This window comes from Sapajus apella, unplaced genomic scaffold (genome assembly GCF_009761245.1).
Source record: "Sapajus apella isolate SASKATOON/1434 unplaced genomic scaffold, GSC_monkey_1.0 scaffold20, whole genome shotgun sequence".
Lineage (NCBI taxonomy): Eukaryota > Metazoa > Chordata > Mammalia > Primates > Cebidae > Sapajus > Sapajus apella.
This window is the reverse complement of record NW_022436960.1, coordinates 27347636-27371820: the sequence shown is the minus strand read 5'-3', so window position 1 is coordinate 27371820 and position 24185 is coordinate 27347636. Positions and strand designations below refer to the sequence as shown.

General features: G+C 47.1%; 1 protein-coding gene across 1 annotated transcript in view; it reads left to right on the top strand.

Annotated features, from left to right (window-relative positions):
* The first annotated feature begins 21703 nt into the window (after window positions 1-21703).
* The window catches only part of FLVCR2 (FLVCR heme transporter 2), a 63353-nt gene continuing 60871 nt past the window's right edge, over window positions 21704-24185 (top strand). Inside the window, exon 1 of the mRNA XM_032287247.1 lies at window positions 21704-22771. Coding sequence (XP_032143138.1) covers window positions 22121-22771 — 651 coding nt within the window. The 5' untranslated portion in view covers window positions 21704-22120. The remainder of the gene's footprint in view (window positions 22772-24185) is intronic.

The window sequence follows — 24185 nt, the reverse complement described above, 5'->3', positions numbered from 1 at the left end:
ATAAATAAGACCTTTGTGTTATCCAAACCCAAGATTGGCTGTACTCTTCTTTTGCTTAAAATATATATATATGTTTAAGCAATATTTATATATAATGTATTATAATATATAAATACATATTTTATATATAAATATAATTATATTTTTATATGTTTAAATTAATAAAGCTTGACAAAAATAGAGGATAGATACGGAAGTTTGGAGGCCTATAAGCATTCATGAAATTTCACCTCATTTTCTCAATAGAGCATCTGTCTTAATCCATTTGTGTTGCTATAGAGCCAAATAAACTTTTTTCATGTATAAATCACCCAGTCTCAGGTATTCTGTTACAGCAACACAAATGGATTAAGACAGATGCTTTGTTGAGAAAATGAAAAGGTGAAATTTCATGAATGCTTATAGGTCTCCAAACGTCCGTATCCATACTCTATTTTTGTCAAATAAGATGAAGACTCAATCCTTAGTGGGGACACCGGAGACCTTGCACCCTCTGCCTCCCAGCTCACTTCATAGCACCCTCTTTTCCTCTGCACTGGCATCTGTCCCGTCCCCAAATCTCTGTGTGCTCCCTCCAGCCCAAGGGCCTTGCTCATTCTGCTCAGCCCTAACTGAAATGCCCTTGCCCTTCCACCTCATTCACTCCTACCTTTTCTTCAAATATCAGCTTGGAGGAATTTTGCTTGATTCCCAGGCTAGATCAGAGCCCCAATTTCAAATAGTTTCATAACACCACACACTCATCCTGTATAGCCATTAACACAGACTGAAATTTTACATTTATCTATGTGGTTATTTGGTTAGCATGACTGGACCATCCGTTCTATAATGTCAGGGATTGCATCTGTTTTGCTCACCTTTGTATTCTCAGCCCCTTGCACAGTAGTAAAGTGCCTACCACAGAGTCAAAATTCAATAAATATTAGTTGGCTAAATGAATAAGTGGATGGATGGATGGAACATAGTGCCTGCCTTCTAGGAATTTAAAATTCAAGCCAATTATTATTTTGACAATGGAATACAAGTGACAAAATAAACATTCAATCAACATATAAAAAGTAGGAGTCGGCCGGGTACAGTGGCTCATGCCTGTAATGCTAGCACTTTAGGAAGCTGAGGCGAGTGAATCACCAGCCAGGCCAACATGGGGAAACCCTGTCTCTACTACAAATACAAAAAAATTAGCCAGGCCTGGTGGTGAGCGCCTGTAATCCCATCTACTTGGGAGACCGAGGCAGGAGAATTGCTTGAACCTGGGAGGTGGAGGTTGCAGTGAGCCAGGATCGTGTCACTGTACTTCAGCCTGAGCGACAGAGCAAGACTCTCAAAAAAAAATGTAAGAATCAATCAGATTTTTTAAGAGCAGGAATCAAGGAAGGGATGTATTCTTGTGAAGATAGTAAATATTGAGGATAGTGTCCCAGGTGGGGCTGGAGGAGGCTTGGGCAGTGAACTGTGTCTCCTCCGTCACATTTTTATTTAGCTTTTAGTCTCTGTCTAGCTGTCACCTATTAGACAGAGGGAAAGACCAGGATCAAAGTAAAAGCAAGCCGGAGTCCTGCACAGGGCCCTATAGAGACAGTTCTGCCGCAGCCCACCCTCATCAGCCTATTTTCTGTTACTCCAAGTCCTGCTTTCATGGTAATAGAAGTTGGTTGGCTTGCCTTGCTGGCGGTCCATGCCTCCACCCACTACAAACACAAACACAACCTATGTACTGCTATAACAGAATACCACAGACTGAGTAATTTATAAAGAAAAGAAATTTATTTCTCACAATTCTGGAGGCTGGGCAGTCCAAGAGCATGGCACCAGTGTCTGGCCAGGGCCATCCCATGGCAGAAAGGTGGAAGGCAGAGGTGAGCACGTGAGACAGTGAGGGAAGTAGACCAAACGCGACGTTTTTTTCTTCGGGAACTAATTCCTGCAACAATCAACTCATTCCTGTGATAATGGCATTAATCTATTCATGAGAGTGGAGCCCTCATGAGCTAATCACCTCTTAGAGGCCCTGCCTCTCAATACTGTTTCCATGGCAATTAAATGTCAGTATGAGTTTTGGAGGGCACATTCAAACTGTAGTGTCTCCAACCCCACATTTTCACTTGGCATTGCCCTAGTGGGGACTCTCTGAGGTGACTCTGCCCCTGACGCAGATTTCTACTTGGGCTTCCAGGTGACCCATGACATCCTTTGAAATGTAAGCAGAGGAAGCCATGCATTTTGCATCCCTGCAGACTTAACACCAAATGTTTGCCATGAAGCCTTACCGCCTGTTCTTTCTGGAGCACCCAGGCCTGCTTGAACCACAGCTGGAAGGGCTGAGAGGCACTGTGCTGAAATTCAGGGAACAGAGACCTGAGGTGGCTCTGGGCAGTGAGCCTCCAGAGGGAACCTCAGGTCCATCCCTCTAAACCATTCCGTCCTGTTACAGTTCTGGGCCTGTGATGTGGAGGCAGCCTTGAAGATCTCTGAAATGTCTTTGGGGTCACTCTTTCATTGTTTTGATGAAAAGCTCCTGGCTTTTCTCTAGCCATAATTAATATCCTTAGCAAACAGCGGCTTGGCTACACCCTTACTATTCTCCTGAACACACTTTCTCACTCTTTACATAGCCAGGCTGCAAATTTTCCAAATCTTTCTGCTTTGCTTCCCTTTTAATTCTAAATTGCAACTTTAAGTCATTCATTCATTTGACATGTCACTGTGTGCTATTAACAGCAGCTATGCAGCAGCCTAAATATTTTGCTGCTTAGATCTCTCTTCTACCAGATAGCCTAGTTCATTGCTTTTACCTTCTACATTTCACAAAGCCCTCAGGCTTGGACACAATTCAGCCACAGTCTTTGCTATTTTAAAACAAGGATGGCCTTTCCTCCAGTTTCCAATATGTTGTTTCTCATTTCCATCTGAGCCCTCATCAGAACGGCCTTCAGAGTCCAGATTTCCACCAACAATCTAGTCATGACCACTTACGTAATCTGTGAGAAGATTCTAACTTTCCCTAGTTCTGGGGTTGTCTTCTGAGCCCTCGACAGAATGTATCTTTAATCTTAATGCCCCTTTCATGACATTAGGGGTTTTTCTAGTCCATGCCAGGCTTTTTCTAGTCTGTTCCTCCAAACGCTCCCAGCCTCTACTCAAAGCCGCTTTCAGGTATTTGTTGTAACAACAGCCCTAGCCCTCAGTGCCAGTTTTCCGCTGCTGTGGCAGTACCCGAGACTGGGAAATACATACACATTTAGAGACAGGAAGGGATATACATATATGTATATGTGTACACAAATATACTCATGTATATAGGTATATGTATACGAGTGTGTGTATATATGCACTCATGTACTATGTACTGAGTATATATGTATATGAGTATATATATGTATATATATATGGATTCTGTGTGGCGAAAAAGTGTGTGGGGGTCACTCTAATCAGGTGCATCTCCTAGGTCACAATTCAGGGACATCCTGTCTTCAGCCCCGGGTGTTAGACACAGATAGAACTAGGTCCCCATTCTAGTAGTGCAGTGACCTTCCTGAGGGCCCCAGATCATCCCAGTCAGTCCTGCGTCCTGGGGATTTAGGGCTCTTATGGCCTTGTTCCCCCACTCCCAGGGATAGACAATGAGACTCAAACCTCAGAGGGAGCCACAGGTAACTTTAGTCACGGTCCAAACTAAAATGCCCAGCCTGAAGTAGTCAAGGCTTGCGAGTATACGAATGAATGAATTCTACATATTTATGATTAATTATCAAACCTATAAATATTACATATCTGCTCTGCTAGACACCAGGAATATAGCAGTAAACAAGACAGACAGTCTCTGCCCTCACTCATGGGTTAGCGAATGGCCTATCTGGACAGCCATTTGACTGTCCACCATGAATCAACACTGGGGGTTTTATGAGTATATATATATGAGTGTGAGTATATATCCTTATATACATATACATATATGTGTATGTATATCTTTATATGAGTATATGTATGTATAGAAATATACATACATATACTCATATATGTATATACTGTATATGAGTATATGTGGAAATATGAACTCAGCACATGTACTGAGTATATATGTATATGAGTATTTGTGTACTCATATACATATATATCTACATGGGTATACACATATGTATATAAATATACATATATACTCATATATGCATATATGAGTATACATGTGTGTGTACTCATATAAATGAGTATACATCTATTCATATATGAGTATGTATATTTATATACATATGTACATACTCATGTAGATATATATATACGCATGAGTATATATGTGTATACATACATATGTATATACTCAGTACATGTACTGAGTGTATATGTATATGAGTATATATGTATAGGAGTTTGTGTGTGCATGTGTGTATATATATATCCCTCTCTCTCTCTCTCTCTCTTTACATATATATATATATATATATGTAGAGAGAGACAGTAAGAGAGTTTCACTCTCCCACCCAGACCGTAGTGCAGCGGCATGATTATAGCTCACTGCAGCCTCAAACTCCTGGGCTCAAGGGATCCTCCTGCCTCGGTCTTCCAAGTAGCTGGGACTACAGATGCATGCCAGCACACTCAGCTAATTTAAAAAAATTTTTTAGAGATGAAGTTTCACGACATTGCCCAAGCTGGTGTTGAACGCCTAACCTCAAGTGATCCTCCTGCCTCAGCCTCCTGAGTTGCTGGGATTACAGGCATGAATCACCATACCTAGGTTGGGTAATTTATAAGGAAAAGAAATTTATTTCTCATAGTTCTGGAGGCTGGGAAATCCAAGAGCATGGCGCCAGCATCTGGCAAGGGTTATCCCATGGCAGAAGGGTGGAAGGTGGAAGCAGGCACATGAGACAGCGAAGGAAGTGAATCAAACTCTTCTTTTATCGGGAACCCATCCCTAAGATGACAAACTCACTTCTGTGATAATGACATTCATCTAGGGACATGTTAATCCATGAGGGCTCTGTCCTCATGACCAAATCATTTCTTAAAGGCCCCACTTCTCAACTCTGTTACAACGGCAATCAAATTCTGACATGAGTTTCGGAGGAGACATTTAAACCACAGCAATCATTGAGCAATGATAACAACGACGAGATGTCTACTTACATCATGCCCAAAACCCCCATGGTGATTCATGGTGGACAGTCAAATGGCTGTCCAGATAGGCCATTCGCTAACCCATGAGTGAGGACAGAGACTGTGTCTTGTTCACTGCTGTATTCCTGGTGCCCAACAGGGCACATATGTAATATTTATAGGTTTGATAAATTAATTAATCATAAATATAAATCATTCATTCATTCATGTGTTCTCAAGTTACTTCAGGCTGGGCATTTTAGTTTGGACCGTGACTAAAGTTACCTGTGGCTCCCTCCGAGGTTTGTGTTTCATTGTCTATCCCTGGGGGTGGGGAACAAGGCCATAAGAGCCCTAAATCCCCAGGACGCAGGACTGACTGGGATGATCTGGGGCCCTCAGGAAGGTCACTGCACTACTAGAATGGGGACCTAGTTCTGTCTGTGTCTAACACCCGGGGCTGAAGACAGGATGTCCCTGAATTGTGACCTAGGAGTGAGATGCACCTGATAAGAGTGACCTCCCACACACTTCCCCCCGCCCCAGAATCCATTTCTTTTTCTTCTTTCTTCTTCTTTGAGATGGAGTCTCACTCTGTCACCCAGACTGGAGTGCAGTGGAGCAATCTCAGCTCACTGCAACCTCCACCTCCCAGGTTCAGGTGATTCTTCTGCCTCAGCCTCCCGAGTAGCTGGGATTACAGGTGCATGCCGGCATGCCTGTATAATTTTTATATTTTTAGTAGAGATGGGGTTTCACTGTGTTGGCCAGGCTGGTCTTGAACTCCTGACCTCAAGTGATCTACCCCCTACTCCCAAAGTTCTGGGATTACTGTGGTGAGCCAGCACACCCAGCCTGTATTACTCCTTCTTCTGACAAAGTATCTGCATTTCCTTTCCGTGTGTAGAGCTGTCAGTCAAGGTGCCTTGCCTTATCTGGCCAGGGTACAACCATACAATCCAGACTGGGTCAATGAGACTCCTGGGAATCTGGCTTTTCAGCAGAGCAAAGGAAAGATCCAAAAGATGTTTGGAGCCCCTCTACTCTGACTGTGAAGCCCTGACCTGAAAGAGAATTCCTGTGGTGGAGAGTTGTCCTGGCTCCTGCTTTGTTCTGAGCCTTGTTCTCTGGGCTTCTTTTGAATTCTATGAGCTACACACATCCTTCTAATGCATTCATTTACTGCTGAAGTCAACCAGAGTAAGCTTCTCTTGTGAAACCAAAAAATGGTGATTCATTGTACCTGGGTTTCCCAGAGAGGTAGCGAGGGGGCAGGGCACTGGATTCTAATTCTCAGGGGCTAACAGGAGTAGACTGCTTTCTGAAAGGGTTTAAGAATGTCCTGTGCTCCACTGGAAACTGGGCATTCAGCCAGCACCACACTAGCCTCTGGATTGCCCAACCTGGATACTACCTACTGCTGCTTCTGGCAGGAACCCCAGGCTCTACTTTGAAAACCACCACCTGGAGTTGCAAATCAACCTCCAGGTTTCACTCCCCATCCTCTTCAGTCCATTCTGTGTGGGGTTCAGCCCATCTGCTAAAGGGCAATATTTGAAATTCAGGCCAGGCACTAACAGAATGGGGCTGGCGCTGGAGCTGGAGCAGGGTGAAGGCATGCGTCTGTGTTGCTGCAAGGAGGGGCACTAGGGCAGGGGCTATCCACAGCCAGACTTATTTCAATATTTCAATATTTGAACAGCCAGTTCAGCGGCACGGGTGCACAGCATCTGGCTGTCAGTGTAGCACCTACGGAACTGTGAGGGCCTCGGAAGGAGGAACTCTCCAGTGTGTCCTTCTAACTCTGCTCGCTTCTCCCTTTTCTTCTCCACCTGTCTCTGCCTAGCCATGGCTTTGCACAGAGCAGATGGTTAACATATATTTGTAAATAAAAATCCCAGGATAAAAGAAAGAAAATGAAGAGGAAGAGAATGGGTTCAAGGAGGGGAAGGAAAATAAAAAGTTGGGTTTGTTCTAAAAAAATCACGCCATGGACCTTCCTCCTGACTCCTCACTCCCCTACCCCAAAGGGTTCATCTACATACACGTGTGCTCATTCTAAATAAGCATTAGGGGCACTCTGGAAAGTAAAAAAAAAGTGCAAAATCAAAGTGATGAGTGAAAGAGTGAGGGGTCATCTTGCTAGAGGCAGGGATGACAGTGGCTGCCACTTATTATCTCATTTTCTGTTCACTCAATTTAGGAACTATTATTATCATCCCCATTTTACAGATAAAGAAAGACTCAAAAGAGGCCAAATGGTTTCCCCAAGGTCACACAGCTAAATGTGGAGATGGGACTCAACCTCTCTTGTGATGCTTCCAAAGCTGAAGCTATATATAGCAAACTCAAGTACACCTGGGGAACTTCCCAAATTCCAGAATTACAGCCAGGACCATCAGGATGGCAGTCCCGGGTTGGTGCTGCCACCTAGTGACGGAGAACTGCGGAGATCAACTTTCCTCCCTCTCCTCCGTTCCCCTCCCTCCTGTATCCTCCCTTCCCAGCTTGACAGAGACCTGGACCATGTGAGATCTACCCCAGGCAGCCAACCATCACTTGTTTGGGCAGAAGCTTGAAAACAGAAAATTAACCTCTAGATGCGAGCTGGCACCTCATCCAGCTTCCCCACTCTACCCCAAGGCATATCTCTGAAGAGATGTTTGGATGAGTGACCGGGAATGCAAATCTGCACAGATTTGGGCATCAGCCTGGTTTCCAAACACAAGCTCTGCAGATATTTTGCTGTGATGCTCCAGGTAGCAGTGAACAGGATGTAGTCAACATCCTGTCCTAGGGCGGTAACTACGTTGCACCTGCACAGTCCCAATCACTGAGTGCCTACTAGCTCTCTGTAACATGGTAAGCAGCAGCCTCTAATTTCCCTTTTTCTCCATTTTTTTCCCTTTTATTTTAGGTTCAGGGATACATGTACATGTTTGTTATATAGGTAAATTGCATATCACAGGGGTTTGGTGTACAGATTATTTCATCACCTGGGTAGTATACATGGAACCTGATAGGTAGTTTTTCAGATTTCACCCTCCTCCCGCCTCTACCCTCACGTAGTCCCCAGTGTCTGTCCCCATCTTTGTGTCCTTAGCTCCCGTGTATAAGTGAGAACATGCAGTATTTTGTTTTCCATTTCTGTGTTAGTTCGCTCAGAGTAATGGTCTCCAGCTCCGTCCATGTTGCTGCAAAGGACATGATCCTGTTCTTTTTTATGGCAGCATAGTATTCCATGGCGTATATGTACCACATTTTCTTTATTCTGTCTATAGCTGATGGGCATTTAGATGGATTCCATCTCTTTGCTATTGTGAATAGTGTCTAATTTCATTTGAAGCCCAAACACCTACCCAAGCTCACTGAGCAGAGCCTTCAGCCCTGACCTTCAGACTCCAAGTGCAGTGATCTTCCCACTCCGCTGCTCTGTGCCGTGCCCTGCTCCCCCACAATTCAACTCACACTGTGAAACCTTGTTTTTGTCAGCCTAGTCATCCAGACGTGATGACTCAAGGGTCGCTGTGAAACAGGCTGTCAGGGGAGGACCTGTGTCAGCACAGTGGCTTTCTTGACCTTTATGGCAGCAGGGAGTTACCTCAACCTAAAACGTGCGGCTGCCGAGTGATTTCAGTCTCAATCAAACACGGACATGATCGATGGGCAGATAAGCAAAGCCATTCCCTCTCCCTCAGCTTTCCACACCTCCTTCAGGGTCTTCTCTCTTCTCCCAAGCCCAAGGTCACCTGGAACATGGAAGCCAGGGGTTAAATTTTTTCCATGAGATCCGGCTCTCAGAAGCTTGTTGCTAATGGGGAATAAAGGGTCACCTCTAGAAGGCAAGCTGATCTCACCAAACATGTGCCCCACTGTGCCCACAATTAACCTAGTAACGTCTCCGTGTAGTCCTGCATAATTAGTGTCAGGAAATCCACTTTAGTTACCCATAGTGATGAAATAAACACAACAGTCAGCTCTGCACCTAGCACGGTGGATATACTCAGGGCAGATACCAAGTGACAAGCTCGAAGTAGATTTTTAAACCTGAAATGTGTAGATTATCCATCAAAACTGTGATTTCTTACATTTGGGGGTCATTGCACTGCTTTGATGATCTGAGGAGAACTGTGGACTCCCCCACTTCTCCCTTTATAAAACACATGGTTTTTTTGTTTGTTTGTTTGTTTTGAGACGGAGTTTTGCTCTTGTTGCCCAGGCTGGAGCACAATGGTGCAATCTCAGCTCACTGCAGCCTCCGCCTTCTGAGTTCAAGTGATTCTCCTGCCTCAGCCTCCCAAGTAGCTGGGGTTACAGGCATGTACCCCCATGCCCGGTTAATGTTTTTTGTATTTTTAATAGAGACGGGGTTTCGCCATGTTGGTCAGGCTGGTCTCAAACTCTTGACCTCAGGTGATCCACCCACCTCAGCCTCCCAAAGTGCTGGGATTACAGGTGTGAGCCACCACGCCCAGCCAAAACACGTGTATTAATCAATTTGGATGATACGATATCAGGGGTTCACAGGATCTTGAAACCTATTCATAGACCCCTAGATAAAAACTCTTTATTGGTCAGCACAGCAGCCACCCAAGACTCAGGAAAAGCTGCTGGTAGTGAGCATGGCCCAGGACATCAAGCATTGGATTAGAGTGCAGAAGCTCCCATAGTCGCCACAGTGTGTTGAGCCAGGAGGGCCACACACTCACCAGGAGTAAGCCTACCCCACGCGAGGCAGAATCTTTGACTCGGGCCATTTCCATCTGTTCACTCTGACACAACCTGTCATCAATGGTGAGCTGGAAGGAGTAGGGATGAAGCATGCAATGAGGTTCAGGAACCAAAGATTTATGTTAAGTACATTACTTGATAACATTTTTTAAAAGGTTGAAAGCTTAATAGGTTTTTGAAAATGATACACTCTAAATATGTCCCTTTGGGCTGCATGCAGTTGCTCACACCTATAATCCCAGCACTTTGGGAAGCCAAGGTGGGTGGATTGAGTCCAGGAGCTGGAAACTAGCCTGGGCAACATAGTGAGATCCGTCTTTACTAAAAGAGGGTTAAAACATTAGCTGTATGTGGTGTACATACAGCTAGCTACTCAGGAGGCTAAGTTGGGAGGATCCCTTGAGTCCAGGAGTTTGAGGCTGCAGTGAGCTATGATGGTACCACTGCACTCCAGCCCGAGTGACAAAGCAAGACCCTGTCTCTTTAATAAATGCTTTAAACGCTTCAACAACAAACAAATAAATAAAAATGTCTGTTTAACAAATGCTCTCATGCTAAAGTAGCCATGTTAAGTGCCCTCTGAGGACTGCAAATGCAGGATTAGGCAAACCTGTGTGAGAGGACTGGTGGCCAGAGAATCCAGTTCCCAGGGCGGATGAACCCTTCCGCCTGCTTTCCAAAAATAAATAACCTCTTTCATACCGTGACTGATGCCTGAAATCCTATTCTTAGAACTTTGTTCCTATGACGTAAGGTCTTTATCACCCATCAGGTGCTTCTTGTGAGTGTCTTGGCTTGGTTTCTAAGTTGAAATGAGGCCTGCTCCTTTGCAGCTCTTAGGAATCAGCTTGCCTCCGCTGATGCTTTGCTGGCACCTGCTGTCCATTCCATTTGCTTATTGATTTATTCATCCAACAAAATGTATTGAGCATTCACTTGTGTAAGACACTCTGCTAGGAAATAACTAAGTGGGGAAGAAGACAGCAGACCTGGCGCCTGCCCTCATGGAGCCTACAGTTTACTAGGGGAAACAAACACCAAGGAACTCATTATTCTATTATTTTTATTTTTAAATTCATTGAAACACAGTCTTACTCTGTCAGGCTGGAATGCAGTGGTGCCATCTTGGCTCACTGCAACCTCCACCTCTTGGGTTCAAGCAATTCTCCCACCTCAGCCTCCTGAGTAGCTGGGATTACAGGCACACACCACCATGCCTGGCTAATTTTTCTATTTTTAGTAAAAATGGGGTTTCACTATGTTGGCCAGCCTGGTCTTGAACTCCTGACCTCAAGTGATCCACCTGCCTCTGCCTCCCAAAGTGCTGGGATTACAGGTGTAAGCCACTGCACCCTGCCTAATTATTCTAATTAAGTAATGACAATTGTGGTAAGTGCCATGAAAAAGAAGCATCTGGAGATCATACACCCAGGACACCTGACCGATTTCAGGAAAGAAGTGATATTTCAACTGAGCCTTGAAGGAGGAGCAGAGTGAAGCAGATGAGGAAGGCGGGGAAGAGCGTTCCATGTAGATGGAAAAGCGTGTGCCCAGGGTGGCCAGCATGAGGCATGGATAGTCTATCTATCTCGTGGCCCGAGGAGCCTAGTGAGGTGCCCAAGTAACTAGGAAGATGGTCCTACCTCTTCCTGATGTCACCACCTCCAAAAGTGCTGGTGCTGCATCCTACTTCACAGAGGGATTCCCCATTTTTCTCAGCTGGTGACCCACTGCAGTCAGCTGGCACAGCCCTACCCGCCTACCTGACAGCACCCCCAGGCCTTTCCTCCAGTCGTCACCAGGAAACCATGGCAGCCTCCTACCTGCCTCCTTGTCTACCCCACACAGCAACCAGAGAGATCCCTTTATAGCACAAGTCCATCACATCATTCCTCTGCTTAAGGCCCCCTCCAGGCTTCTGGCTTCAGTCAATGTCCACGTCCTCACCAGAGCCCACAAGACCCCCTACAAGATCGATCCCCACTTACCTGTCTGACCTCCCCTCCCGCCAGCCCCCCACTCTGCCTCTAACCACACTGGCCTCCCTGCTGTGTCTGCCCACACCAAGCACATTCCTACCTCAGGGCCTTTACACATGCTATTCCCTGTGCCCAGGACACTCTTGCCCCAGATATCCATTGCCTCTCTTCCACTCAAATGTTTCTTCCCTAGCCACTGTCTCACTCTTCATTGTGCCACCTTACACGATATTATGACACTTATTTAACCATAGACTGTCTTCTCCACAGGATTATAAACTTCAAGAGGCTCAGGACCTTGTCAAGGTGTTCACCATTATATCCCCTGCGCTTAGAGCAGCACTTTCACATAGGGCTCCACAATATGGTTTTATTCATATTGATGTGTTTATTTTTGAGACAAGGTCTTGCTCTGTGGCCCAGGCTGGGGTGCAGTGGCGTGAGCATGGCTCACTGCAGCCTCGACTTTCCAGGCTCAAGTGATCCTCCCACCTCAGCCTCCCAAGTAGCCAGGATCACAGGCATTTGCTTCTTGATTCATAGCCACCATGCCTCGCTAATTAACAGTATGCTGAGTCAATCAATTAATGAACGGGTGTCACCACTCCCAGCACTACCCCACCCCCCATCTCTGCCTCCCCCTCATCCCTCACTAACTTTAGCAAAGGGGAGGAAGGGAATGCATGATTCAAGACCCCATAATTCTTTCTAGTGTCCCCAAACTTTTCCAACACACTGGTCAGGAGCAGGATTTCTTTCTTTCTTTCTTTCTTTTCTTTTCTTTCTTTTCTTTCTTTCTTCCTTTCTTCCTTTCTTTCTCTCTCTCTCTCTCTCCCTCTCTCTTTCTTTCTACCTATATTTTGCCTGCAGTAGGGAGCAGGCTTTTAATAGCCATGGAAATGCTGGGAACGTGTCACCTTCCAAAGGGTGTGCGTGTCTGGGACACAGAGGGAAACACCTCCTTGCTTGGTACTGGGGCCCAGGCACAGAGGGGACACTGAGTCCCAGCTTGTGTGCCACCAAGGCTGTGGGAGATGGAAACAGGTTATGTCAGTAGTTTTGTGTGTGTGTGGTTATCTGATTCACAGGCAGAGCTGAGCCATATCAGCAGATGGAATTAGGTGACACACGGCCGTTGCCATCGCGTGAGCCCAGTGGCCGTTTTCCGTCTGGGGTTATACCCGCTCCTCGAGCTCAGCGTCACCGCCCGCAGGCTACCACCACTGCTTCTGCGGCATCCATGAACTATCTGTACTGTTCTTTACTCCACTTTTAAAATGGGCTCGCTTTTGTGACTCGAATACGTGCATTTTAAAAGGAAACCAGGAGCTAAGGAAGACCAAAAGACAGGTGTGACAAGCAGGACAAACCTGGCCCCCAAGAAAGGGCTTCGTGCAGAGATGGAAGGCAGAGGCCTGAAGGGAGGGGAAGGTAGGAGCCGCCCTCTGGGTGAGGGAGTCCAGGTCCCAAGGGGCTGAGCAGAGGGATGAAGGAAGGGGAGTAGGTGAGGTCCTAGGATCCTGGGAATCTCATGGGACTTCCAGGCCTGGGGAGACTGGGAGTGGAAAGTGGGGTGGCGGCGCTAATCATGATGTGGTTTTGGTGCATGTGGGGTTCAGGTGAGGCGAGGGTGTGACAAGACAGAGGGCAGAGGCTCAGAGCAGAACCAGGGGGACCAGATGAGGCGTGGAGGAGTAAAAGTGGGACACAGTTTAGGTAAGCGGTACTGAGGAGTTGGGTACAGCAAGAGCCACAGCACAGAAGAGGGTTCTAAAGAGTGAAGCACTTTGGGAGGCCGAGGCGGGAAGATCCCTTGAGCCCAGGAGTTCAAGACCAGCCTGGGGAACATAATGATACTCTGCCTCTACAAAATATGTTATAAAAATGAGCCTGGTATATACCCAGTAATGGGATTGCTAGGAGAAATGCCAGATATAGTATGCACCTAAAGTAAATAAATAAGTTTTTTTAAAAATTAGCCTGGTGTGGTGATATGTGCCTGTTGTCCCAGCTACTTGGGAGGTTGAGCTGGGAGGATTTCTGGAGTCTGAGAGGTTAAGGCTGTGGTGAGCCTGGATGACTAACTACTAGTCTGGGCAACAGAGTGAGATTCTGTCTCAAAAAGAGAAAAAAAAAGAGTAAATGGGAGCAAGGCTGGGGGCATGCCTGTGACAAAGTGGGGACTCTGGTGGTGGAATGTTGAGGAGGGACTGCACTGTGTGAGCCAGAAACGAGCTTGGAGGGAAGGGTAGTGAGGCAGGGAGTGGGTGCCAGATGGGTGACCCACCACCCCAGGCAGGGCAGGCTGGGGACTGGACAGTGAGTGTATTGGTCTCAGCTGGGCAGCATCTCTGTGTCACCCACATGTCACCTGAAGCCATCTATGTACTCCTGCTGTAAAGCAAGGAACGTCAGTCAGCCCAGGCCTTTGGAGGTCAGAAAGCCAGAAGCATATTACACTATCCTATTGGGAAGATAGAGTTCCTGGGAGCCCTGGTGACTAGGAAGCATGTTAAGGAATGAAAAGAAACTCAAGAAAGACCAGAAAGGTAAACTGTCATACACAGACCTGTAAAAGCAAGAAATAACCGCAAAGATACAATGCTGGTTTGGATTTTAGAGTCATCTGCAGAGTCACATAGATTATTGTACACAAGAAATCAAATAGGCGCAGGTAGCCCTCGAAGGTGGTGGACCTACTCTGGCCAATGGGATGGACCTTATTCAGGTGGATGGGGCTTTCAAGCACTGAGAGGATAGGGAGCCAGGTTCTTCGTTTCTAAAGGTACGTGTGGGGCGGCGGAAGGCACTGACTGTTTATCTGCCTGGTTAGTTGCCCCTCTCCTTCTAGGAATTGCCCCTCCTCCACTCCAATACGGGCCCCCTTGGGATCTGCCCCGTTCTTATATGGCCCTTGCCCCCATGGTCATGGTTGATGAGGATGAGAATGGGCATCTGGGAATTTGTGTTTAATACACAAATTCAGGGCAGCTTCTCTTGGGCAGCTGAAGCTGCCATCAGGTATAATGCCAGGGCTGCTGGCTGCCATGTTTTCTGACAAGCAGAGAAACTAGCCTTTAGGAAGAGAGAAAATGGAAGCTGGCCTGCAGGGAACGTGGGAGAAGGCAAGTATCCTGAATGTGTTCCAGTCCTTGGTTCTCTCTGCTCTTCCTGCTGCTTGACCACCAACTCTTCTTGAGGTCCCTGAGAACCCCACTGGTGTTCTTGAAACATACTATCTCTGAGCTTAAGCTGGTGTAAGTTGGGCATCTGTCTTTTGCAATCAACTCAGTGGTGAAAAGAAAGGGTCATTGAAAAAAAAAAAACCTGGAGGCTACAGCAACCTCGGTTTTCTCATCTGAGACACTAGAAAGCACTTTCAGGGACTACTCGGGGCTCAGGGAGGCTGACGGCATCAGGGGGACTTCACACAACTACTGACTTAAGCTTAAAAGTAACCCATAACTAGCTGGGTTTTATTTTGGGATTGTTTGTTTATTTCTAATTATTCTGTTCACAGAATTCAGAGGAACCCAAACCAAGTGTCCTGCCTGTAGCTTTAAGGAGGCACCATGCCAAGGAGTGAAAGATGAGGTGATGAACTCAGGACCCCTTACTTTCCATAAAATTTGATGATTGGATTTTCATGGGAATTCACACTCTGAGTTGGAAGTAGGTTCTCTGGCCTCTTGATCTTGCGGTGACAGAGGTCACTGTAGGGAAGGGGTAGAAGGAAGAATAAAGGAATGAGTTCCAAGATCTGACCCACAGACCCTGACCCAGTGACAGCTGAACAAATTCACTCAAACACAAATCTTCAGTGAAAGAGTGGGCTGGGGGTCCATGGCCACTCACAGACAATCCTGAGAGAGATAGCAGCCATGGCCCTGACAAGTTGGTTCTCTAGGCATTTATTTAGTAAAGATTTAATAACAGAGGCTCTGAGTCAACACACACACTTATGGATAATGATTAAAGGCCAGGTTCTGAGGCCTACAGCAAACATCATTTGTGGGGAATTAACTTCTGCCAACTCCCCTAGTAGGAGGCAGTCAAGCATGGATGGGCAAAGGTTGGTCTTAGGACAATAAGCCATTAGATAAACTCCTTTGCATTCCCTAGTTATTTGCTTTTCTTTATCAACTAAAGGTAAAGGGGATTAGGCTTCTACTGATACTATGCAAACTTCTCAGCCTTCCAAGCAGGTTTGTGCCTATATTCTATAATTTTACAATTTCTTTCACCATCCTGAGTGAACCCTCACAAACGAGGAGGAAGAGAAGGTCAGGAGGCATGGGTACACAGGCACCTGTCCTTGACAGCCTTGCTTCCCTCTGTGGGCGATCTCAAGGTCGAAGCTGGAATTGTCCCTCCAGATGCCAGCTCCATCTGCCCAGCTAGTCACATCTAAAACCCAGGCAGGGCATTCTCCTGACCCCTCCCTCTCCATCCTCCTGCAATTCCAGTCCAGTCCACCCATCTACCCCTGCCCACGTCTCTCCATTGTCCTGCCATCACCTTTGTTCAGTTCACAAATTCCATTCTCACCTGAGTGACCACAGCAGCCTCCTAAGAGGTCCGCCCCCACCCGAACTGGATTTGCCACAAACCCAGCTGGAGCAGTCTCTCCAGGAGACAAATCTGCTCAAAACCTCCCAGTGGCTTCCCATTGCTCCCAGGATAAAGTTAAGAAACAAAAACAGAAAAGCTGTTAATTAGGCCTGCACAATCTGGCTGCTGCCTCTCTGTCCAACCATGTTGGCTTTGCTTCTCACCCTCACTCTGCTCCAGCCACATCGGCTTTGCTCCCTCCTGGTTCAGGGCCTTTGCAAATTCTGCTCCCTCTTCCCGGAAAGCCCTTCCCCTCTCTTTCACCAAGTTAAGTCTCACTTTTATTTTATTTTTATTTTTTGAGATGGGTTCTCACTCTGGTCACCCAGGCTGAAGTGCAGTGGCATGCTCTTGGCTAACTGCAACCTCTGCCTCCTGGGTTCAAGTGATCCTCTTGCCTCAGCTTCCCAAGTAGCTGGGAATACAGACACCTGCCACCAAGCATGGCTAATTATTTTTGTTTCAACATGTTGGCCAGGCTGGTCTTGAACTCCCAGCCTCAGGTGATCTGCCCCCCTGGACCTCCCAAAGTGCTGGGATTACAAGTGTGAGCTATAAGTCTCACTTAAAAAAATACATTGCTTAAGATCCCACTCTAGCTGGCCATGTTGGTGCATGCCTGTAGTCCCAGCTACTCGGGAGGCTGAGGCAGGAGAAGTGATTGAAGCTGGGAGGTGGAGGTTGCAGTGAGCCGAGATCACGCCACTGCACTCCAGCCTGGGTACCACAGCAAGACTCTATCTGAAAATAAAAATTTTTTAAAAAAATCCCATTCATCTGTTCCATCTTTACAAATTCTTACAAATAACCCTCATAGCACTTGTAATTTTACTTATGTGTATATGTAAGGGTTTGATTGATGTTTCTCCTCTCAAGGACACTGTAAACTCCATGAGGGTAGGGAGGGTAGATGGGGGTGGACTGAACTGGAATTGCAGGAGGAGGGAGAGGGAGGGGTCAGGAGAATGCCCTTCCTGGGTTTTAGATGTGACCAGCTGGGCAGATGGAGCTGGCATCTGGAGGGAGAATCCCAGGTTCAACCTTGAGATCGTCCACCGAGGTTTCTTTCCTTGTTTTGCTCACCCCTAGGATCCTCAGCCCCTGCCACAGGGCCCAGTTAAGTCTTATCTAGCCCTCAAGACCCCCACCAAACATCTCTCTGAAAAGCCCCCCATGACTCTTGGCTATGGGAGTCCCATGAAGCAGCATGGACCATACATTTATTGTGCCTCCTAGCAATAATCTGCTCACATAACTGTCTCACCACCACTCTGTGGATTCCTGGAGGGCAAGAGCCTCATCTTTGTTGAATTTGTTTCCTTTACACCGAGAACAGTGCCTGGCCTGCAGAAGATCAATGGTGGGTAAATGAATGTCTGTGTTAAGACAGTCCCCTGGGCCTGGGTTTTATACTCTGTACATCAAGGGGCTGGTTGAGATGACTTTGTGTGTCCTTTCTCTGACGCCGTGGCTGCAGCATTGCATAGCCCTGCCCAGCCAGCACCCCTCTGCTTTATCATGCCATGTGCCTTTAACTGTTGCCCTGGCAATCAATAACTGCTACCACAGTTTCTCCTTTCCATTATGCAAAGACAGCCTCATACCTCTGGGCTTTCTATAGATTATGCAAAAAGAAAAGCCATTTTAATATCTCTGCTTCCTCTTTGACTCACGTTTTTAAGTTAGCTCTTTCTCATATTTATGGGGCAACGTTTTTTGGTTTTCTAATTATTAAGAAGGATTTAAAATATAAAACAGGTATGAAGAATAACACAGTGGACACCCATGATCACACCCAAGGACATGCAGCTGAGGACACAAAAGGTGACCAATGTACAGAGACCTTGTTTTTAGAGGAGGATTGATACCATCTGAGGCCTTTCCAGATGTACTCATGTACTTCCAGGGAATTGAAAAAACTATTTCAAACCATGTGTCCCAGACACAGCCCAGCATCCACATGTCCAGTTGGGAGGCCTTTCTTCTGGGCTCTCGTCTGAGGAAGAATGATGCAGGCTCCCAACCTGGTTCATTTCGTTAGAAATTTGGCCTTCCCATGCACTCAGCAAACTCCTTGCCTCTTACATCTACAGCTCTGTTTGGCTGGTCGTAAGCTATCAACAAGAGGGTGATGTTTTGACTTTGAATCCAGTGGATAGCCTCCAGCGGGCTGCCTACCATTCTGCAGAAGGCCTCGCAAGCTTGAGTTCAATGCCAGAGGTTCGTTCCCTCAAGCTTCCTAAGGTATTAGTTGGATAGTGCCAGGAACCAGGACCCAGAGCCCCCTTTCATGAAGCAATCTAAAATGTATTTCTCCTTACTCTCCAAGGTATACCTACACATACCGATAGAGAGAACATCATAAAGATAGATATGCTACATAGTAAGCTGCTCAATACATGTTTTTTCAATGGATGAATACAGAATACTTCTCTTTGTGTAGTATTACCCAATATTTATAGAGCTTCCCCCCAACATACCACCCGACCACTTTGGGAATCAGTCAAGAGTCACCCTACCCCGGTGGTGGCGAGGGATGACTAGAATATCATTGTTATTGAAAACTGTTTATGCATATTAGCTTGTTTAATTCTCACAACAATTCTATGAGGCAGGTTTTTTGGGGTTTTTGTTTGTTTTTGAGATGGAGTCTCGCTCTGTTGCTCAGGCTGGAGTGCAGTGGCACCATCTCCGCTCACTACAACCTCTGCCTCTCAGGTTTAAGCAATTCTCCTGCCTCAGCCTCCTGAGCAGCTAGGATTACAGGTGCACACCACCATGCTCAACTAATTTTTGTATTTTTAGTAGAGACAGGGTTTCACCATGTTGGCCAGGCTGATCTTGAGCCCCTGACCTCAAGTGATCCACCCACCTTGGCCTCCCAAAGTGCTGGGATTACAAGTCTGCGCCACCTCACCAGGCTGGAGGCAGATATTTTTAATCCTTATTTGATAGATTTAGAAACTGAAGAATAGAGAGGTCAAGCGACTTGCTCAAGATCCCAAAGCTAAGAATGACAAAACAGAGCTTCAAGTTTAAGCAGACCCAACCCAGACCCGTCCCAGCTCACAACAGATCCAACTCGTACCACCACAAAAGCAATTCCAAATCTCACTTGAATCCCAGGTTAGACCCTTGGAATCTCTTGCCAAGTTGAAGGGCTGCCCCAGAAGAGCTCATGTGAAAGACCACATGGAAGGAGAACCCATTTTATTGCTTCTTGTTTTGATGCTATTTCACTGTAGGATGCTGAATAACACACCCGCCTCTCTAAGCCTGTTTCCTTATCTGTAAAATGAAGTTAAGAATATATTCTGAAGAGTTTTGGGAGAGGCCCATGATGACCGAGGGAAAAGAAGCAGTGAGAAGTCTCCAAAGCCTTTCTAAGAGAACAGAGTTCTGTGCTCCCTGGAGAATGATGGGCAACACAGGAGGAATGTGGACGATACGGGATGGCACATTACTATAGAAATTTTTAGATGGGTCTGAACTCCCTCTTCAAATATTCCATTGTAGTCTGAGACTCTATAGTTTCTACCAAAAAGTAGATGCCTTCAAGCAGAGAGTGATAATTTGAATCTAGTTCTCTCCTGGGAATCAGTGGTTCTTAACTTGGCTGCACGTTGGGATAACCAACGCAGCTTGAAATGTGCAGGTGTTCAGGTCCACCCTCGGAGATTTCTATTTGGGGTGTTGCCTGAGCATTTGGAATAGTAAGAGTTTCTTCATATGATTTGAATGTCCAGACCAAGTGGAGAACCACTTCCCAGAGCTTCAAGTTATTCATTTTCTGGTCTGAAGTTTAACAAAGAAAAAAAAAAAGGAACCAGTGATGCCATAGCTCTCAAATTTTAATGTCCAAACAAATGAATCTCTTGGGTGTCTTGTTAAAATACAGCTTTCAATTCAGTAGGTCTAGGTTGGGCCAGGCATCCTGCCCTTCTTGCTGTTGTTTTGTCTTGTTTTTTAAGGCCTTAACACTGGAGGGGATTCTGCCTTTCTAGAAAGCTCCCATAGGCTGCCCACACTGCTGTCCATAGACTGTACTTGAATAGCTAGGCTACACCTTGAATGATTACAGACTTGAAGGAGAATTATGGCTCTTCATACCAGCTGGGACCTTCAGCAAGAAGTTACTTCGCTTCTCTGAGACTCAGTTTTCTTATCTATAAAATTCAGGCCAGCAATAGCAACCTTACCACAGAATTCTTGCGATGCCTAAATGAGAAAATGCATTCAATTTGTTTAGCACTGTGCAACAAATGTTAGCTTTTCGCTAGGAGAGCCAGCACTCACGGAATACTTACTATGTGGCAGGGATTTTCTAAGTGCATTCATGTATTAACTCGAAATTCAAGTCTCCAAACAACACGGTGAGGTAGGTACTATTATTTCATCATCCGCCTTTACAGATGAAGAAACCGAAGCGCAGAGAGGTGGAGTTCCTTGATCTACAGTGACACCTCGTTGTGGCTAAGCTGGTGTTTGAACTCAGGAAGAATTTGGGCTCCTTCCCAGGATCCCTCGCCAAGGCAATGAGTCAGTGCAATGAGTCGAGGGTTTGCCCTTTGAATTGGGCTGGGACCGGCAGGTGGCAGACTAGGGCTGCTGGAGTTCAAAGACCGCTTCCAAGACCACGCCCGGAGCCAGCTCCTCGCTAAGCGTTCCACCACACAACCGCGGACAGTTTCTACAGCTTCTTCAAACTCCCCTTTCCCTCCCCTCCACCCTAGGGGCCTTGCCCAGAATCAATCAGGAAATATTAGCCCCATACAACAGGTTCAAACCTAACCTCCCCAAGACAAAACCACGTCCGCAGGGAAAGAAGAGAGTAAAGCGAGTTTTCTGTAACTCCCCTTTAACGCAGGAGCGCAATCAGCCCGGGAAATTTATAAATCTCTCTTTAGTTCAGCAAGGGGCTGGGAGCCTAGCCAAGGGGAGAAAGCTGGGGAATCCCTCTTGAATTCACCTGGGCACTTAGGAGGCGCCGGGCTTTGGTGCAAGCGTGCAGGGCAGCGGACAGGCACTGGGGAAGCTCTATTTTGGGGAACGATTACCTCGAAAAGGCGGATCTTTTTGCAGGGTCCGATGACAGCGGGTGGCACATGAATTTGGGGGACAGTTCAAGGGGTGGAGGTTAACCGGGCGGTTTCCATGACGCCCGGGGCGTGGGGGAGGAATGCATCCCGCAAGCTGTGGCGAAACAACTGCGCTGCCCGGCGGGCCGGGCTCGAGAAGGCAAGAGACACCGGCTTGGGGGTGGAGTGGGGGGGGGTGGGGGAAGACGGCCAGGACGGGGGCGGGGCGGTCACGTGTGCCCGAGGGGGCGAGGCCCCAAGCTGGCCCCGAGAGGACTCTGCGGGCGAAGTGGCTGCGCTGGGAGAGAACTTTGCCTGCACAAGGAACGCCTTGTGGGGAGACCCAGGGCAGGAGCGGTCCGGAGCCGGCTGCGGCGTGTGCGGCCGGCCTTGGGACAGCGATCGCCGCGGGTGGGAACAGAGGTTCCCCAAGGAAAAGTAGGAGCAGGAGCTTGGGGGTGAGCGCAGGGATCCCCACTCGCAGCTTTTACGCAGCCTCGAGTCTCTCTGTATCTTCTGGGATAGGCAAGTGTCCTTTCTACTCTGAGACCAGCGGAGGCCACTGTCCCTTAAGACTGCCGGAGTCCTCACCACTTCTCCAGGATTCCAGGGGAGACTGTGGCCATGGTGAATGAAGGTCCCAACGAGGAAGAGCGCGATGACACCCCTGCGCCGGAGACCGAACTCCAAGCGGACGCCAGCGTCTCGGTCCATCCGAGCGTCTCCATCAACCCCAGCGTCTCTGTCCACCCCAGCAGTTCGGCCCACCCCAGTGCCTTAGCGCAACCCAGTGGCTTGGCTCGCTCCAGTGGCTCGGGCCCCGAGAACCTCAGCGTGATCAAGGTGAGCAGGCGCCGTTGGGCAGTGGTTCTGGTATTCAGCTGCTACTCCATGTGCAACGCCTTCCAGTGGATCCAGTACAGCTCCATCAATAACATCTTCATGCACTTCTACGGGGTCAGCGCCTTTGCCATTGACTGGCTGTCCATGTGCTACATGCTGACCTACATCCCGCTGCTCCTGCTGGTGGCTTGGCTGCTGGAGAAGTTCGGCCTGCGCACCATTGCTCTCACCGGCTCGGCTCTCAACTGCCTGGGAGCCTGGGTGAAGCTGGGCAGCCTGCGGCCGCACCTCTTTCCCGTCACCGTGGTGGGCCAGCTCATCTGCTCCGTGGCCCAGGTTTTCATCCTGGGCATGCCCTCCCGCATCGCTTCCGTCTGGTTCGGGGCTAATGAGGTTTCCACAGCCTGCTCTGTGGCTGTCTTTGGCAATCAGGTAGGTAGAAGAGTTTGTGAATGTTCAGAGGGTCGTGTTTTAGATTGCACCTAACTACTGGGTGTGGGAGTCTGTAATTTTCTGATTGTTCAGCAGTGTTTGTGACTCTGGGTGACTGTGACTGTGTGTGACGGGCAGTGATTGTGATGCTGTAAGAGAGGTGGGACACAAAAGCAGGGGGGCCTGCTCCTTCACCCACAGTTGCTCTTGCCGCAGTGGAAAGCATGCTTCTAGAACGTACTCTACCTTCACTGTTCTGAACCTGTGTCAGTCCACCAACTTAGACCTGTAACTTCAGGAATGCTCTTATTTCTCTGGCAGCAGCCCCTGGGCATCAGACTCTCTGGTGTCATCAGAACTTGGCAGTGTTTTCAGTTGGACCAAACAGCTTTCCTAGAGTGCGGTATCTCCTGTACTGCATAGAATTGCAGAGCCATGCCTGGTGGTGTTTGGCACTGTTTTTACCTTGTTTTATACACAGCTGAAGCCAGGACAGTGGGAACAATGCTTTGTGCCAAACTCCTTCCCTGGGATTTAGAGCCAAGTCCAGCAGGATGGAGTAGAAATCTCGCTCTGAGTTTCCAAGGCCTAGAAAGGCTAATTCGTGTCTTAATCTTTTTCTCTTTCCTTCTTATTGCAAGAAGAAGCTCAAATTCTTTGCATCTCAGTGTGGTTATGATCCAGAAAGCTGGGCAGGTTGTGAACCTGAACGGCATCTCCAAATACTTGAAGCAAATATTTATGGGAGTATTTAAAGCAAACGCCCTTTAGCCAGACCACTGCCTCTCAGTCTCACTTCTTTCTGAGCACGTAGGGTCCTGGCTGTGTGTTTGACAAAGGATTGGTCATCCTAATTCTTCTCATTGGCCTATTTCCGCCTATCTATTAATTTCATTTAGAAAATGTAAACTTTCATTTAGACATATTTTGTCTGAAAACAGAAACTTTACAAAACTTCTGTCAAGGCAAATTTCCCATTCTGTTCATTTGGAAGGTTGTCACTTCATTTTGACCCTGACACAAAGATCACCATAACCTTTGTACTCCGGTAATTCTGACATCTGTCTTTAAATGCTTCTTCCATACTCCACATGTGCACTACCTTCTGCTTGCATTAAAATCCGACATTCTGCTCTTTCCCATCTTGCAAGATGGGGGGTGAAAAAGTTGAGAAGTTGGACACTAAAGAGAAGAAACCTGAAGCCAAGAAGGCTGATGCTGGTAGCAAAGTGAAAAAGGGTACCTCAAGGCTAAAAAGCCCAAGAAGGGGAAGCCCCATTGCAGCTGCAATCCTGTTCTTGTCAGAGGAATTGGCAGGTATTCCCGATCTACCATGCATTCCAGAAAGTCCATGCACAAGAGGAAGTACTCAGCCGCTAAATCCAAGGTTGAAAAGAAAAAGGAGAAGATTCTT